This window comes from Zootoca vivipara, chromosome 12, assembly GCF_965207765.1.
Source record: "Zootoca vivipara chromosome 12, rZooViv2.hap1.1, whole genome shotgun sequence".
Taxonomy (NCBI): Eukaryota; Metazoa; Chordata; class Lepidosauria; order Squamata; family Lacertidae; genus Zootoca; species Zootoca vivipara.
In genome coordinates, this window is record NC_142595.1 from 17,095,916 (window position 1) to 17,114,695 (window position 18,780).

Here is an 18,780-nt window from a genome sequence, read left to right on the forward strand (position 1 = left end):
TGTTCCCTCCCCAGTTGTACAACCCCCAGCCCAAAAAAGAAAGCAATTGCTGTTCTACCAATATTTGGCTTGGGGGGGGGGACTTACACAGTATTGGCGAATGGAAACTGATTTCAGTAGGGGGAACGTTGGCAAACCATGACTTTAAGTTGCCGCAAGACTCATATTTGGTTTCGATACGAAAGCTGACTAGAAGCATAGAATCATGGAATCGTAGAATTGTAGAGTTGGAAGGGAACCCGAGGGTTATCTAGCCCAACCCCCTGCAACATCTCTAGCCCAACACATTACCCCCCTGGTAATGTGTGCATTAAAGTGTCACAGGGAGACATCTGGCAGCTGACATCTCCCTACACTAGAGTAAAGGTAAAAAGGTAAAGGAACCCAGGATGGTTAAGTCCAGTCAAAGGCGACTATGGGGTTGCAGTGCTCATCTCGCTTTCAGGCTGAGGGAGCCAGCATTTGTCCACAGACAGCTTTCTGGGACATGTGGCCAGCATGACTAAACCGCTTCTGGCACAATGGAGCACCGTGACTGAAACCAGAGCGCACAGAAATGCCATTTACCTTCCCACCGCAGTGGTACCTATTTATCTACTAGCATTGGCTTGCTTTTGAACTTCTAGGTTGGCAGGAGCTGGGACAGAGCAACAGGAGCTCACTCCGTCATGCGAATTCAAACCACTGACCTTCTGACCAGCAAGCCCAAGAGGCTCAGTGGTTTAGACCACAGCGCCACCCACGTCCAGAGTAGAAGGCCCTGTGAACTGAAAAGCAAGACTATATAAATGAACTATAACAATGCACTGTGGTTTACTCTCAGGGAAAGAAGTTCAGAGAGACCCGGGTCACTTCCTGCTTTTGAGGCCCCCAAGCAGTCATAAAAAATAAAAAAATGACAAAACACAAAACCAAAAATCTGAATTGTTTCTTAAAAACAAAAACCTTTCCCCCCCCACCCCATGCTTTTTCTGTACATATGCACTAATGTACATTAGTGTGAGGGGACATGTTTGGCTCAGTCTAACCTTGAGGCACCGTTTTCTTTTTAATATCGATAGACATTTCAAATGCTTAAAAAATGACAAAATCTGTATTAGCTGACCAAAAAATAAAGGTGTCTTACTAAAACGTATCTCTTACGGTATTTACTTAAATGTGCAGCTCTAAACGTGAGAGCACGCTTAAAAACATATTGTCTAAATTTGAGGCTCCCTCTGAACTTGAGGCCTAGGTCAAACCCGTCCCCCGATTGGCCATGCTCCCATATACCGTACGTAGGTGGGTTTAAAATAAAAATATAAAAAAATATTCCTGGCTATTTTGTACCCTTTGGGACCAAGGCAACAATTGCTACTTACTTGCTGAACAATAAGCTGATGATACAATTATTATTATTTTTTAAAATCCCGGAATAAAGAAGATGACCATGCAGAAAACCTTTTTCAAAACCATAAGCCTGGTTTGTTTTCTTCTTGTTCTTTGTGGAATGAAACAGCTTGTCACGGTTTTGTGGTGGTATGATTCTTACAAGGCAGGATGTGGGCATTTCCTCTGCTTGGTAACGTGTTAAGCTTCTATCCCCCCCCCCCCCAGTCCTGTGGAAAGTAGAGACCATATAAAATACACACTAAGAAAATACAAATGCAAACTCACCCTTGTTGGGTTTTTTTTTAAAAAAAATTATTTCCTCCAATAAAATTGAAGTAGTATGCATGGTTCTTCCCCCCCCCCATTTTACCCTCACAACAACCCTGTGAGGTAGGTTCAGCTTGGAGAAGGTGACTAGCCCAAGGTCACCCAGTGACCTTCATGGCTGAGTGAGGATTTGAACCCCGGGCATCTCACCACACTGAGTCTTTCCCTTCCTATCTCTTGGAATCAGCCAGACTTGATGGGTCTGGTGTGTCCTGTGGAATGTGCTCTTTCCAGAGTCTTTAAGAAAAAACTGCCTTAAGAATCTTAGCTGCATCTCAAGCCTTGGAACCTCAGCCTCTGAACATGAGCAGAGAGCCATTCCCTCAGCTGAAACCCGCCCGCCCCCCGCCGCCTAACTGAAATTTAAAACACAGTCTAACCCAGGATAAAAGCTGGAGAGGCAAAGCCTCAGACAGGGGCCTGAAAATAATAATTATTATTATCTGAAGATGGATCAGTGCATTTCTTACTGGAAATCCAGTTGCCCCCCCTTCCCCCGACAAGGTCAAACTTGACATTACATGGGGAGGTATCTGTGACTGAATCTCCCCAAATAATATTATCCTAAAAGCAAGCAGCAGGGTGGGGTGGAGCTTTGGTCTCTCTCTCTCTCTCTCTCTCTCTCTCTCTCTCTCTCTCTGTGTGTGTGTGTGTGTGTGTGTGTAGATCAAACTACAGCTCCCGCTCAAATTGCCCCCACCCCCACCCCAGAGCCACGATTTGCAATGGAAGGATGAAATGGGCTGAATCTGGGCATGCTTTCCCTCCATGGTTAATAGCAATTTTGGGCAGGGATTCAAAACTGGGCTGCAGAAAGGGTGGGGTGGGCAGGTGGGAAGATATCAGATCCCTCTGCCCCAACACCACAACCCTGATCAAAATATCACACACACACACACACACACAGAGAGAGAGAGAGAGAGAGAGAGAGAGAGAGAGAGAGAGAGAGAGAGAGAGAGAGAGACGCAGCTGCTTTGGGAAAAAAACCATTATTTAGGAAGATCCAGTCACGGATATCACGTGGAAGGTTTAGTTGGGCCGTGGGGTGAATTGATTTCACATAGGATGACTTCAGGCTCCCAACACACACAGTTTTATTTTTCAAAATGTGCCAGGCAACCATGAAATAACGCTCAACTGTTCATTTCACCACCCAGGAGCCGTGTGCACACTGTTTAAAACACATTTTCCCTCTGCCCCTACAAAAATAATAATTCTAGCAACTGCAGTTTGTTCAGGATGCTGGGAACTGTAGCTCTTCTAGGGGTAAACTACAATTCCCAGGAGTGTGTGTGTGTTTTTGTGTGTGTGCTTTTTGATTACCTCCCCCTGCCACCGTGGCCACACTTAGTCCTGTCTTTCCCCATTCTTGTCCTTTTAAACTCCTGACCTTTGCAACAGACCGAGTGATTTTGATATGATTGCTGCCCGGTAAAGTTTTGCAGATAAATCAGGTTTTTAATCTCCCCATAAGGCTCTTGAAGCAGAATCAATTATCAGTAAATAGCCCTGGATCTCAAATGCTCTGTCAGAGTTGTATCTCAAAAGTGAGCAAATCAAGCCTTGCAGGAATTCCTGCATGAGTCAATTAACATTAGAATTTACAGAGCTTAATAATTTATATTTGCATCTCTTCGTATGACTTTCCACCCTTCCTGTAACCAGCTGAACAGAAATCTTTAATTTCTCGCACTACACAGATTATGAGATTTAACAATTTCCTATTAAACTGTGTCACAACAAACAGCACCCTTTCCTCCAATAATTAGAAAAGACAGAACATGTTTTTTTAAACTGAAAAATGAAACTCCTGAATTAGACAGAAAACAAGGGGGCACCTGGATTTGAACCAGGGACCTCTTGATCTGCAGTCAAATGCTCTACCACTGAGCTATACCCCCAGCTGCCCAAAAGGGTTGCTTGTACTGTTTTTCTGCTTCAGAGTAAACACCCACATTGCTTCTAAAGTACACATAACTGGAAGATACTTGTGTGTGTTAAGGGTGTTTGCTTTTCCTGCTGCGAAAAACAACCTTATAAAAATGGCTCTCTCTGCAAAGGGTAGCTAAGTGCTCACAAGTATTCAGTTCATTTTATTTGCCTATCTCCCCCTTCATCCTAAGATCTTGGAGAATTGACAACAGTTTAAAGTACCAACAATCCAGAGAAACCTATTTGACAGAATATTCATTAACTATTATTTTTTTAAAAATTGTAACCCAGATGAATTAGATGTATACCTGGTAAAAACCCAAGTGCTAAATAAGTATTTCAAGAATGGAAAATAATCCAGCTCACAATTTAATGGGCTTCCAGGGGAAGGAAGTTCTACAAATCATGGACACACCACAATTGGGATAGATCTGCATTTAAAGAGATTGAGATGTTGCTCTTGCACCTAATATAGCCCTAAGAATATCATTCTCTAGTCTAGACCAGGGATGGGGAAGTTGTGACTCTCCACATGTTGCTGGACTCCAACTCCCATCATACCAAGGCATGATGGGAGTTGGAGTCCAGCCAGATTGCAGGCAGGGCCAATGTTAATCACTGTTAATAATTAGCACAATGTTACTCAATACACGTTAATCCGTCAAACAGTTTTATGGGAAAGGGGGCTATGTGTTCCTAATACTTTGGAATAACAGATTTCAAGACAACGTACAACCTTATGATGCTTTCAGTTTATTGTAAATCTGCATATTCACGAACTTCAAGTACTATTTTCACGTACATATTATTCATTAAATAAAAACAAAAATTACAGAGCGTGGGAGGGAAGGCTGACTCGGTCCTTGGATTACAAACGTCCAATAGAAAGAGGAGGGCAAAAACAGTTTTTATGTACAGTGTTATTTACATGGAATAAATACAGCTCTGTTTTTTTTAATATTAAAAAAAATCCACACTCCCTGCTTCCCTATTGTTTTTGGCATCTCCAGACACTTTTATCCGACCAGTATTCAAATGAGGCCCTGCAAGGGGGGGGGGGGAGAGAGAGAGAGAGAAAAAAAACTTTTATAGGAGTGTTGAAGCAGATTTTCATGTCACACAGCATACTTCGTCAGGTAGGAGACAGAGCACATTGACATTAGCCTCTGGAGCTGGCTGTGACTCAGATTAAAATAGGTTCTGTGATTAAGATGTAGGTTAGTGCGCACCTTAGCCAGGTGCGTATTTCGTATTGTCAATCGAGTAATAAATAATAAGAATAATAATAATCAAGCACACCTAATGATCTAGTGCAGAGGAAGGGAAGTGGATCTGGCCAGTGGGATTTTCCCCTGCCCATGGGCCAAATCTGAGAGACAGATGGGGCTGGCATCCACCCCCTGACATTAACAATGACACCAGGTGGCCCATTTTTCTTTTTAAACCAAATGGTGCGGAGTGGGCAAAAGGCACACCAGCAACACTTACCAGGCCCTGGGCTTTGCAGGAACCGCTGATCAGCTGAGGATGCCAGCACTTGCAAAGCCTGGTGCCTTTGCAAGCGCTGAAAATCACCTCACCTCATCAGCAACTGCATTTGAAAGGCTTCTGAAAGAGCCAGCAATAACCTGAACAGCAGCGTCACAAAAACCCTGCTTTCTGCCAGGTGCTGCATGTTTTTTCCCCCTGCCCTACCCCTGAACATCATATATGACATCTGGTGCAGGGCAGGGCTTGACCCCCCCCCCAAAAAAAACCCCAGTGTGGTAGACCACGTGGGGAGACCTGGCAGGCCTGGTTAGGGCCATGAGCCTGAGATTTCCAACATGTCCTTTTCATGATTATTTGTGCTCAGGGCTATTATCACGCACATTTTCAATGCCATTCACGCCTGTGAAAAAGTGCTGGGGCAGTGTGGCGCTGCTTCGTTTCGATACCCCTTAACTCCCCCCCCCCGGCTAAAACCCCATCACCTTTTTATGCCACAAATGTTTTGGTTAATTTTTTTTGTCCCGCTTTTATTGCACTCTACTACCTGCTCGAGACAACAACGACAGTGTGTGGAGGCACATTGCAGAACAAAGCAGGGTAAATCAAAATTTAAAAATTCCTTCCAGTAGCACCTTAGAGACCAACTAAGTTAGTCATTGGTATGAGCTTTCGTGTGCATGCACACTTCTTCAGATACAAGCACGGTTGCAGAATGCACCCATCTGGGAGGAGCCCTCGTACCACGTTCCGCAAAGCACTTCTTTGCTTAAGGGCCCCGTGGTGGAAGGGAAGCAATTTCACGATATGTTGCTAGCCATTCCCCCCCCCCCTTCCAGTCCACATCAGTACTTACTCTCGGTTAGGGGGCATCTTTTTGCACACGAGTCCTTCTAGGCAGGGGCACACCTGGTTGACGCTGAATGCGATCCCTCCTTCGGGAACGTAGCACCCTTCGTCTAAAAGGAGCCTTTTCCTGCAGACTTTCTCCCCATGCTGGCGGGCACAGCAGGCGTCGGGCGAGCAATCCTTATCGTGGTGGCAGCGGGCACCTCCGAGGGGCAAGGAAGGGAGAGTAATTGAGAACCCAAATGCGTTTGAGGATGGCGATACAGACCTCCAAACCTAGCACGTTTTGCAAAGCCGAGATGCCTTGGAATCTTGGTAAACCCGGCATGATAACTTTGCAAACCTGAGACGCCCTTAATCGTTGACATCGAGCAAGTTTTTTTTGAAAAACTGAGATGTCTTAGACATCTCTAGAGCACTTTGCTAATCTGTGATGTACGGTATTAATTTCCCTCCCCGAATTAGTTTCGGTTTCAAAATGAAAGTACCTAAAAACATAAAGGGGGAGAAATAAATGCTACAGGACTACAACTCCCAGCTACTATTTGCCTTGCTGTCTAGGGTTGATGGGAGATGGGAGTCCAACTTCGGGGGGGGGGGGGAGCAACGGAAGGACTCACATTAAACCCTCCATTTCCTCCAGAGCCCTCAAGAACAAGATAAGGATGCATAAATAGTTACAGTCAATGGTAAATTCTAACCCAAAATGTATTCACTCCATGTTTCCCCCTCTCCCTCAATTCCCCTTGCTTTTTTCTGTTGCCTCCCTTGTGTTGGATTTTAAATTGTGAGCTCCTTGGGGCAGAAACCTGCCCATTCAGACTTTGCATAGCAGAGTGCAGATTTCAAGCTCGATGAATTAACTGGGTCTTCATTCAGCCTGCTTGGAAACCTAGTCCTTCCATCTGAAAGCCCTGCCCCTCCTTATTCCAGAGAGAAAAATTTGCAGTTAGGATGCACAAATGATGACATGCCTCTTCCCTGAGCTACTAGAGCTCCAATTAGACATTTAGGCTCCTTATTTGAAAGGCCTAACCTTTGCTACTATGAGATGCAAAAGAAACACTGCAAAACAGTCACCCCACCCCACCCCACCCCACCCCACCCCACCGCATGGCTTACCTTCCTGGCCGCCAGGCAGAGTCTCCTGGCATTTGCCAAACATACAGCTAAGTCCCCTGGCACAGTGGGCATCCCGTCGGCAGAATTCGCCTTCTTGCCTGAAGGGCAGGCAGAGCCCAAAGTGGTGGTCGCAGAAGAATCCACGGGGGCAGTTTATTTCGTGGCTGCACACGGCCGCCTGCAGTGCGAATGGAGAAAGATGGGGGTCAGATACTGTACACATGATCTAGCTGTGCCAATTGCTAAGCTATAAAGAATGGCAGCGGCTGCTGGCAAAGGATTTCCAGCAGCCTGATGGAGTCCATGGCAGAAAGGCTGGACAGAACTATCAGTTTTAAGCTTGCTGAAATTTGCACAGAGGCTGGGTCCTTTGGAGAGAGATTCCAGCTCTTAGGGAGCACCAACTAGCACCCACAAAAAATGGCACCCAGACTTTGTATATGCATGTGGGTAGGGCTGCCATACGTCCTGATTTTCCAGGACATTGTCCTTGAATTCGCCTCCAAAAATTGTGTCCTGGATTATTTTCCAGAAATCAGGCAAATGTGCTGGAAAACCGGCGATGGGGGTTAAATTGTGCTGAAAATGCCTTTTAAAAAGCTCCAAAACTCAAGTTTTACACACACACACACACACACACACACACACACACACACAGAGAGAGAGAGAGAGAGAGAGAGAGAGAGAGAGAGAGAGAGAGAGAGAGAGAGATCAGCAACATGTGGAGGTGTAAAATAGATTTGCTTAGCAACATCTGGTCATTTCAGAGAACTAGTTCTCACTCCCCGTTAGGGTAGCTGCTTGTGTTTGTCAAAAAAAAAGAGAGGACAAAACAGGTGACATATTTGCAAAAAAAGAAGAGGCATATGCTCATCTATACAGATGCGAATTTAGAAATAATTGCTATAATTCAAATAAAAAATGCAATGCATCTCTTTTTAGTGAGAAAAGCTGTAACCAGGTGGCCTCTGCGTCTATAAATCTCTCAACAAGAGGGCTTCTAGGGCAGAAAGTATGGCTTCCAGGTGGACCTGAACTCTGAACCTTCTTTGTTTAAAAATTATCAGAGCTAATTTATCAGAGCTCAGCTCAGTGCAATCTACTCTTCCTCCTAATTCCTGCAAGATCTCTCCCTGTAATTCCACCTCTTCTCTTGTACCCCCTCTCCTTTATAGAAGAATAGTGCCAGAAGTTAAGTCTGGCACTCTGAACATGCTCAGAAGCACTCTCTGCTTTATAATTACGCTGGAAGTGCCTAGGTGAGAGCTGGAGCTGGAAACAGATTTGTGGGAGTTAAGTTGCTGCCAGCACAAAGAAAGATTAATGGTGTGGCCCTGCAGATGTTGTTGAATCCCAGCTCCCATCAGCCCCACCCAAAGTGACCAAATGGTCAGGGACAAAAGGAATTGGAGGCCAGCAACACCCAGAGAGCCACAGGTTCCCTATCCCAGGATTAATAGGACAGATTCCCCACTCCACTCACTTGTTCATACCAATTGCCCTCCCTCCTCATTGCTAGAAGCTAGACAGCCCACATGATGAAAAGGCAAAGGTGCCCTGCTGTTTTCTAAGGTTGGGGGGAGATGCTTACCGTCAGCTCCTGGCCGGATGATGACCCAGGGTCCCTGCGAGGTGGCACCCCGTTGGCAGTGTGTGGCAGAGAGTGCATCCATGCCCAGATGGAGCCTTGCACCACAGATAAACAGCAGAGGAGGAAGGCGAAAAGGCAAATCTGGCTCCTCATCATGACCACGGATGGATGACTGACGGCTCTGGCTGAAGGACAGTTGGCAAAGGCGATGGGTCCAGAGAGGATGCCTGGGAAAGTTTATATAGCCAGGCCTATCTCGGCTCCTGCTGCTTAAGCTGTTTGCCAATCTAATGGGGAGGAGGAGGCAATCAGGTTTTAGGGGCTTAGCCTAATTATTACAAGTGCCTGACCGCCCCCCCCCCAGGAGAGTAAACGAATCACCCCAGAAGTCTGGCTCCATGGCAGCACAGCAATGCTCCTGTCTCCATTTTTTTTAAGACAACATTATTTTGGGGTGGGGGTGGGTGGGTCACTGTTATGAAACCATGAACAGAGAGCATTAATATCATTTACCCTTTTATAGGACAATACTAATGCTTGCTCATTAGGCAACCTAAGGCCCGTGGGCCGGATGCGGCCCAATCCCCTTCTCAATCCGGCCCACGGATGGTCCGGGAATCAGCGTGTTTTTACATGAGCAGAATGCGTCCTTTTATTTAAAATGCATCTCTGGGTTATTTGTGGGTCCTGCCTGGTGTTTTTACATGAGTAGAATGTGTGCTTTTATTTAAAATGCATCTCTGGGTTATTTGTGGGGCATAGGAGTTTGTTCATTCCCCCCCCCCAAAAAAATAATCTAGCCAGCCACATGGTCTGAGGGACAGTGGACCGGTCCACAACTGAAAAAGGTTGCTGACCCCTGCTCATTAGTTTTGTTCTTTTTTATAAAAAAAACAGTGTATCGTGTCTCTTACTTGGGTCCCACTCCCCAGTCAAAACTGATCTGCAAAGGGGCTTCCCAGTTTAAATCCAGTTGATAGTTAGACAGGGCAGCTAAATTAATATAGTAAGTTTTTTCCTGGTTGACTGTGAGGTTAAAATGGGGGGAAAGATTCATTCTCCCCCCCTTCCCCCACAACTTTTCAATCATAGGAGGTGAAGTCGGTTTTGCTCCCACAATAAAATATTTGAGAGAGGTGCCTCCCCCCCAGTTGATAGGAAATGCTCTCCAAATGGTTTGTGTGCGCACCATGTGTTGTGATTAATTATGTGGGGCAGGGCTTACCCGATACCGCCCCCCCCATATTTTGCGCAAGTTGGCACCCCTGCTCACAATGGCTATGACAACGATGTCTCACAGCAAATGACATGTAAAAAAGAATCTACGCCTTGAAAACAGAAACGTTATATGTACCTTAGTTATTCATGAAAATCTTTTAATATTTAAAAAAAAGTTGGGGGAAAGGGAAAGATTTATTAATCAAATGCACAGGGGAACTACCATATTTAAAGTCCATTTACTATAGTGTTTTGCCAGCACAGAAGCCAAGGCAGTCTTACAGAGGCACAATGAAACACTCTATACTAGGCATAGGCAACCTAGGCTCTCCAGATGTTTTGGAACTACAACTCCCATGATTCCTGACCACACTGGCTCTGTTAGCTAGGGATCATGGGAGTTGTAGTTCCAAAACATCTGGAGAGCCAAGGTTGCCTATGCCTGCTCTATACCCCCTCTAGCCTTTCACTTGATTAAAAAATGGTTGGCTGGTTAGCTGGTTGATCTTAGCTAGGCTGCCAAGAGGCTCTGCCCTAGCTTGCATTTTCCATTCTGGTTAGTTAAATGCATCCCACTGCACGTAATGCATATTCTTCATCACTAAACTTTGAATCCCCAACCTGCATAAAGCGGAATATATCCCAGGACGATGTTCGGTCCCTTAGCACCAACAATTAAAAAGGATTCCCGGTGTCAGGATTCAAGCCCTCATCCATAACTGCTGGAGATAAACTTCTGGTCAAAGCAAATTACGACGGGCGAGATGGTTCATAGCTTTTCTTTGTGTGGAGCAGTGTAAAGTACACCTGGTCATGGCATAGCCTTCGGGGGAGGGCAAGAAAGGTATTTTCCTCACTTGCAAATCTGTGTACATCTCAGGAACCCTCCTGCTGAATTACCGGTAGGTGATATCTTGAGAGGTGCCCAGAGAACAAACGGACAACCATTATATTGATAACCTTTTGACTGACCAGTTTCCTGAGATCACTGCCAAAGTAGCTGGTTTTTTTGTGTGGCAGCAATGCCTTGTCGGCACGGGATCTCGTCTTAATTTTAGAATTATTATCACCTCACCTTGCTTTTTCTTTTCTTTTTTAATATAGTTGTTTTATATTTCTCGTTGGCTTTTAATTCCTGCCAACCTAGCAGTTCGAAAGCATGTCAAAATGCAAGTAGATAAATAGGAACCGCTACAGCGGGAAGGTAAACGGCGTTTCCATGTGCTGCTCTGGTTTGCCAGAAGCGGCTTTGTCATGCTGGCCACATGACCTGGAAGCTGTACGCCGGCTCCCTCGGCCAATAATGCGAGATGAGCGCGCAACCCCAGAGTCGGTCACGACTGGACCTAATGGTCAGGGGTCCCTTTACCTTTACCTTGGCTTTTAATATCTCCCATTGTTTTTAATCACAACATGTAATAGTTTATGTAATGTATTTCACTGTGTTTTTTCTTCTTCTTATCTTCTCTACTGGTCATCGGTCGAAATGTATATAAAAACAGTGTTTAGTCATGCTGGCCACATGACCCCAGAAAGCTGTCTGCGGACAAACGCCGGCTCCCTTGGCCTGAAAAGTGAGATGAGCGCCGCACCCCATAGTTGAAGTAAGCCAAACTTACTATTTATGTGAGGAAACACAAGGCCCAAGCGGTTTAGCCGATGCCCCACATGAAGTGACGCATCATATCCACACCATACTTCTAAAACATTGTTACTCCTTTTCAGCAGTCATGGAGAATCCCGGGAATTGAACTTTGATAAGGGAGCTGGAAATGGTAGCTCTGCGAAGTCAGCGCCCTCAGAAAATTACAGTTCCTACGATTCATTGACTGTTAAAGCGGCATATGAGTGCTTTAAATCTATGCTATGGATGCACCAGACAGAATGTCCCAGAATCCTTTGCAGCACACAGGGGACGTGAGGCAGACATTGGAGATGGCAAGCACCCAGCAAATTCAAGAAGTCTGGAAATGTTTTAAAATGTTGTACAGGCCCTCCTCGTGTGGACAAGCACCCATCCTTTCAGGAAACAAATTCTGTAAGAAAGATGGAGGAGACACTTTTAAGCTGTGCTAATCATCATAATGGGACCCAGGTGGCGCTGTGGGTTAAACCACAGAGTCTAGGGCTTGCTGATCAGAAGGTCGGTGGTTCGAATCCCCGCAACGGGGTGAGCTCCCGTTGCTCGGTCCCAGCTCCTGCCTACCTAGCAGTTCGAAAGCACATCAAAGCGCAAGTAGATAAAATAGGTACCGCTCCAGCGGGAAGGTAAACGGCGTTTCCGTGCGATGCTCTGGTTCACCAGAAGCAGCTTTGTCATGCTGGCCACATGACCCGGAAGCTGTCTGCGGACAAACGCCGGCTCCCTCGGCCTATAGAGCGAGATGAGCGCCGCAACCCCAGAGTCGGACACGACTGGACCTGATGGTCAGGGGCCCCTTTACCTTTACCTTACTCATCATAAACATCCGCTAGGGGCCCTTCAGGGATTGTTCTAGAGTCTAGGAGTTTCAAGGGTTTTGTATGTATGCAAGCTGTCAAGTCTCAAAGAACACTTCATCGGTCAAAATGGATCCCTCATTGCCTGCTTTTACCATACAAGTCGTGTTATCAACCAACCCTTATTGCCTTATCCTACTGATTCCTTCTGTGATCTTCATATGCTGACATCTTGTTGCAGTAAATGAGATGTTGCCATCTGTAATGCCTTATTGCTTTTGTATATAATTTTTATTAAGTTTTCTATTTTACAATTTAAAATACTCAATTTACATCCTTAAGCTATCAGTGACTTCCCTTCTCCTCTTTCCAAGGTTCGTTTCACATATCTTAAATCCCTGCATATTTTACAATACCATTCAGTATTCCATTATTGCATCCATCAAAACTTGTTTACACTGTTGAATTTATCTTAATGCTGCCAGCGTTTTCAGCTGCACACAAATTATTTCCCATATATTCAATAAACGTTTTCCAATCTGCTTTAAACGTATGTTCTTCTTGTTCTCTTATTCTATATGTTAAGTCTGCGAGTTGTGCATATTCCGTCAACTTAAGTTGCCATTCTTCTTTGGTTGGGACCTCGCTCGTTTTCCATTTTTGGACTAACAAAACATGGGCCGCAGTTGTAGCATACATAAATAACCTTTTTTGACACCGGGGAATTTATGTCTGAATTATCCCCAACAGAAAGGACTCTGGGTTGTTGTTTTTCGGAAAGTCCTTTAAAACATTTTTTTTCAATTGATTATGGATCATTTCCCGATACTTTTTTACCCTTTAACAAATCCACCACATATGAAAGAACGTTCCCTCCACCTCTTTGCATCTCCAGGACTTACGATATTAGTGCTGTAATGCTTTATTGTTAATTCAGCTATGCAGTGCTTATTATGCCAAGAATCTATCAGTAGCTGTTTTTATGGGGTATGTGTGTGTGGTGGTGTTGTTGTTGTGTGTATGTTTATCTAAAATGATCTCCCCACACATCTCATCACCACCCTCAACTCATCTCCTCCCAGTGATGGCATTAGCACTTTTCTTAATGGGGTTGCAAATGACATGTTTACTTCCCTGCTATCTTTAGCACCTTCTTCCCTGGACAGATTGGCCCAGCAGGGAAGGGAATTAGAAGTTATTTGGATAAACAGCAGCTTCCAGAGGCTTTGGGGGTACTCTTGAGTGGATTCCTCGGTGACCTCTTGCTTGTTTCCACCAAGGTTTTTGAGAAACTAAAAGCTAGGTTCTGCAGGATCAGCATCCAATGATCAACCAAATACTTGTGGGAGGTATGCAAGCAAGACATGAGTGCAAAAGCACTTTTCCACACGTGTAATTCTGAGCAACCGATACTCAACATTAATCAGTGTGCAGGCATGGCGCACTCAAATTCTCAGGCACATTAACCAACAGAAAGCCAGAGAAAATCTCAGGATGTACACACAAAGTTACAAAAGCAAATTAATTTATTTATTTGCTCAGTGAAAGCAGAGCTTCTGTAAGTGGCTTGTTCAGCTTTCGGGGAGGCAGTTTTGGTGTTAAGCCCCATGTTTTCTTCAGCGGTTAAATCAACTGGCGTTAGACCTGCAGACTCTACCGATTAATGAGGTGCAATTAATTTAGATGAGTGTTTGCAAGCACGCACCTCAACATAAAGAGAGGAGTTCGTTACTGCAGTAATTTTGGGTTCAGTACCTCGAGGAACAGCTTAATATATTGCCTTTATTAAAAAGCAGTTACAACAACTAGTTTTGTGCGCTAGGCCATAGTAGCTCGGTTGGTACAGCAGGAGACTCTTAATCTTAGGGTGGTGGGTTCAAGTCCCACACTGGACAAAAAGATTCCTGCATTGCAGGGGGTTGGTCTAGATGACACCCATACATAAATAGCCTTTTTTAGACACCTGGAAATTTCCATCTGAATTATCCCCAACAAAAAGGACTCTGGGTTGTTTTTTGTTTTTTGTTTAAAGTACTTTTAAACATTTTTTCAATTCATTATAAATTATTTCCCAATTGTTGTTTAGTCGTTTAGTCGTGTTTGACTCTTCGTGACCCCATGGACCATAGCACGCCAGGCACTCCTGTCTTGCACTGCCTCCCGCAGTTTGGTCAAACTCATGTTCGTAGCTTCGAGAACACTGTCCAACCATCTCGTCCTCTGTCGTCCCCTTCTCCTAGTGCCCTCAATCTTTCCCAACATCAGGGTCTTTTCCAGGGAGTCTTCTCTTCTCATGAGGTGGCCAAAGTATTGGAGCCTCAGCTTCACGATCTGTCCTTCCAGGGAGCACTCAGGGCTGATTTCCTTAAGAATGGATAGGTTTGATCTTCTTGCAGTCCATGGGACTCTCAAGAGTCTCCTCCAGCACCATAATTCAAAAGCATCAATTCTTCGGCGATCAGCCTTCTTTATGGTCCAGCTCTCACTTCCATACATCACTACTGGGAAAGCCATAGCTTTATTTCCCAATACTCTTACCCTTTTACAAGTCCACCACATATGAAAGAACGTGGCCTCAACATTGCTTCCAAGGATCATCTTTAAAATGCCATCCTAACATTTTTTGTAAGGAAATATATTACTACTAATAATAATATTGTATCCTGCCCATCTGACTGGGTTGCCCCAGCCACTCTCGGAGGCTTCCAACATATATAAAAACATAATCAAACACTCAACTTTAAAAAGCTTCCCTATACAGGGCTGCCCCCAGATGTCTTCCAAAGGTGATATAGTTACTCATCTGCTTGGCATCTAATAGAAGGGGCGCTGTGGGTTAAACCACAGAGCCTAGGGCAGACATCCCCAAACTTCGGCCCTCCAGATGTTTTGGACTACAATTCCCACCATCCCTTACCACTGGTCCTGTTAGCTAGGGATCATGGGAGTTGTAGGCCAAAACATCTGGAGGGCCACAGTTTGGGGGTGCCTGGCCTAGGGCTTGCTGACCATGATCAGAAGGTCGGCGGTTCGAATCCCTGCAACAGGGTGAGCTCCCGTTGCTCAGTCCCTGCTCCTGCCAACCTAGCAGTTTGAAAGCACATCAAAGTGCAAATAGGTAAATAGGTACCGCTCCAGCGGGAAGGTAAAGGCGTTTCTATGCGCTGCTCTGGTTCGCCAGAAGCGGCTTAGTCATGCTGGCCACACGACCTGGAAGCTGTACGCCGGCTCCCTCGGCCAGTAAAGCGAGATGAGCGCCGCAACCCCAGAGTCGTCCGCGACTGGACCTAATGGTCAGGGGTCCCTTTACCTTTACCAACAGGGTGAGCGCCTCTGCCTGGTGCCATGTACTTTCACTTCTCACAGGCCCTTGGTGCTGGACCTCAATGTCTGGGCTGAACAATGGGGCTGTAGCCGTTCTAAATGACTACAACCGTTACTGTTACGGGACCACATCTGGAAAAATGCTCAAGGTGGATGAATCGCCAAGAAGTGGGCACCAGTGATCAGGCAGTAGCTATTGTAAACCGCAAGGGTCCAGGGAGGGCTTCCTCAGGAGAGGATGAGTTGCTGCTTGTTTAAAGGCAGCAGGAGCTACTTCATTGCATCAAGGCTCGTCCACCACACCCTCTGGAGGCACTTGGCCAGTACCTCCCCACCCCACCCCCAGACCCAGTTTTGCAATAATAAGAGCAACACTGGGGCACCAAGAGAGCAGGAAGCTGGTTGCGCCACTGCAAGAGTGCTGCCCATACCATCAGGGCACACAAATGGAAATACTGGAAGGAGCTGCACTGGACACCATGGCTGGACTTTCTGAAATTGCTGCACCTAAGGCCCTACAGAACCGAGCAATTTTATCCTCAAACTGTTCCCGATACACTCCAGAGTCAGAGGCAGTGTGATTTGTTTGGTTGCATTGGGCGTGGAGCCTCAGGGGTGGTAATAATAATAATAATAATAATAATAATAATAATAATAATAATAATAATAATTTATTATTTATACCCCGCCCATCTGGCTGGGTTTCCCCAGCCACTCTGGGCGGCTTCCAACAGAAACATAAAACACAGTAATCTATTCAACATTAAAAGCCTCCCTGAACAGGGCTGCCTTCAGATGTCTTCTAAAAGTCTGGTAGTTGTTTTCCTCTTTGACATCTGTTGGGAGGGCGTTCCACCGGGCAGGCGCCACCACCAAGGAAGTCCTCCGCCTAGTTCCCTGCAACTTGGCTTCTCGCAACGAGGGAACCACCAGAAGGCCCTCGGTGCTGGACCTCAGTGTCCGGGCAGAATGATGGAAGTGGAGACGCTCCTTCGGGTATACTGGACCGAGGCTGTTTAAGGCTTTAAAGGTCAGCACCAACACTTTGAACTGTGCTCGGAAACGTACTGGGAGCCAATGTAGATCTTTCAAGACCGGTGTTATGTGGTCTCGGCGGCCGCTCCCAGTCACCAGTCTAGCTGCCGCATTCTGGATTAGTTGTAGTTTCTGAGTCACCTTCAAAGGTAGCCCCATGTAGAGCGCATTGCAGTAGTCCAAGCGGGAGATAACTAGAGCATGCACCACTCTGGCTAGACAGTCTGCAGTCAGGTAGAGTCTCAGCCTGCGTACCAGATGGAGCTGATAAACAGCTGCCCTGGACACAGAATTGACCTGCGCCTCCATGGACAGCTGTGAGTCCAAAATGACTCCCAGGCTGCGCACCTGGTCCTTCAGGGGCACAGTTACCCCATTCAGAACCAGGGAATCCTCCACACCTGCCCGCCTCCTGTCCCCCACGAACAGTACTTCTGTCTTGTCAGGATTCAACCTCAATCTGTTAGCCGCCATCCATCCTCCAGCTGCCTCCAGGCACTCACACAGGACCTTCACTGCCTTCAGATTTGAAAAGAGAGGTAGAGGTGGGTATCATCCGCATACTGATGAACACCCAGCCCAAACCCCCTGATGATCTCTCCCAGCGGCTGCATGTATATGTTAAAAAGCATGGGGGGGGGGAGGACAGAACCCTGAGGCACTCCACAAGTGAGAGTTATTGAGTTATCTAGTTATTCTTTATATTGGATCAGGTTGTTACTATTAATGTTTGATGTTTTATTATTTTTTATGTATTGGAAGCCGCCCAGAGTGGCTGGGTGGGGTATGTATGCATGTATGTATGTATGTATGTATGTATAAACAAACAATAATTTACAATGCAGCACAAGAGGTTGGGGGGACACCGGATTTTGGAACTGCACAGTGCGCTGCTGAAATTTGAGAACCTAAGGTCTGCCGCTGCTGGAGTGATATCGTAGCGCATTAAATATCTGGTGTGAAGATGGCCCTTCAGTGATATTCAAGATGGGAAGGCAGACAGAACAGCAGGAAGGAAGGAAGCATCTTTAAACCTGCCTCTGCCCCCCCCCCACCCCAGCAGCAGCAAAGAGCAGAGAAAACAGCTGGCCGCCTATTTGCCAGCAGCTGCCGCTCCAGTCCAACTGAAAAGGACTCACAGAAACATAGTAGCAGGAGAAGTAAAAGCCAAAATATATAAGCTTATCCCTTCAGTCCTGTGCTCTACAGACCTCCCCAACTTGGTGCCCTCCAGATGTTTTCAGCCTACAGTGTCCATCAGCCCCAGCCGGCATGGGAGGTTTTCCCCAAAACATCTGGAGGGCGCAGACAAAATTGATGCTGTTTGCATCCCCCCCCCATTTTTAGGAGAGTGAGACCAGAATTTATTACTGGAAGCAGTCTTGCTTCTGAATGACTGAGTAGCATGCATAGCTGCCAAGTTATCCCTTTTTTTAAGGGAAATTCCATTATGCTGAATAGGCTTCCTCGCGAGAAAAGGGAAAACTTGGCAGCTATGGTAGCATGTCCACTCTTAATTTAAATAACAGAAATGTAAGCACCAGTTAATAATGATGGGTTGGGGAAAGGAAAAGGGCCTACGGGGTCAGAGCAAAACTGTCTGTCTGGTTAGTTCCAGTACCAGGACCCCACTCTAGTCGTACACTTCTAGCTTCCGGGCTGCATCTAGCAAATGGTTTGGCCTCAGCTCAGATCCTCCCCCAGCCAGGACCAATGGTCTTTGTTGTTCTAGGGGTGAAGAGACAATGGAGTGCGCCTCCAGGGGTGAAGGCAAACCGCTGCATTAGCAGCACCAAAGTGACCTCCCCTAGGTGCAAGCCTGGGCAGTGTGTATGGAGGTCCTGGGCTGCCCAGACAGCAAGACCCCCTTCTTGGCCTTGCTGATGTGATCTAAAGCAGGCATCCCCAAACTGCGGCCCTCCAGATGTTTTGGCCTACAACAACTCCCATGATCCCTAGCTAAGAGGACCAGTGGTCAGGGATGATGGGAATTGTAGTCCAAAACATCTGGAGGGCCAAAGTTTGGGGATGCCTAACGGTCTAAAGGAAAGCAGAGCAAGACGTTTCACACCAGCTGAGCTGCA

General features: G+C 46.0%; 1 protein-coding gene and 1 non-coding gene across 2 annotated transcripts; both read right to left on the minus strand.

Moving 5' to 3' along the window:
• Window positions 1-3,527: 3,527 nt before the first annotated feature.
• TRNAC-GCA (transfer RNA cysteine (anticodon GCA)) lies at window positions 3,528-3,599 on the minus strand. Its single transcript has one exon. It is a non-coding gene; the product is annotated as a tRNA-Cys (tRNA).
• A 780-nt stretch (window positions 3,600-4,379) lies between these two features.
• LOC118094599 (dickkopf-related protein 3-like) lies at window positions 4,380-8,836 on the minus strand. Its single transcript, XM_060282083.2, has 4 exons — window positions 8,681-8,836; window positions 7,090-7,267; window positions 5,975-6,170; window positions 4,380-4,673 (listed from the first exon to the last, which is right to left on the minus strand). The coding sequence occupies exons 1-4, from the start codon at window positions 8,834-8,836 to the stop codon at window positions 4,619-4,621; spliced, it is 585 nt and encodes a 194-aa protein (XP_060138066.2). The 3' UTR covers window positions 4,380-4,618.
• Window positions 8,837-18,780: the final 9,944 nt, after the last annotated feature.

Excerpts from the sequence above, each read along its gene's own strand:
- LOC118094599 (XM_060282083.2), bottom strand. The coding sequence starts at position 8,836 with ATGATGAGGAGCCAGATTTGCCTTTTCGCCTTCCTCCTCTGCTGTTTA. Across the intron at positions 7,268-8,680 it reads CATCCGGCCAGGAGCTGACG|GCGGCCGTGTGCAGCCACGA; the intron begins GTAAGCATCTCC and ends TTCGCACTGCAG. Across the intron at positions 6,171-7,089 it reads TCTGCCTGGCGGCCAGGAAG|GTGCCCGCTGCCACCACGAT; the intron begins GTAAGCCATGCG and ends TGCCCCTCGGAG.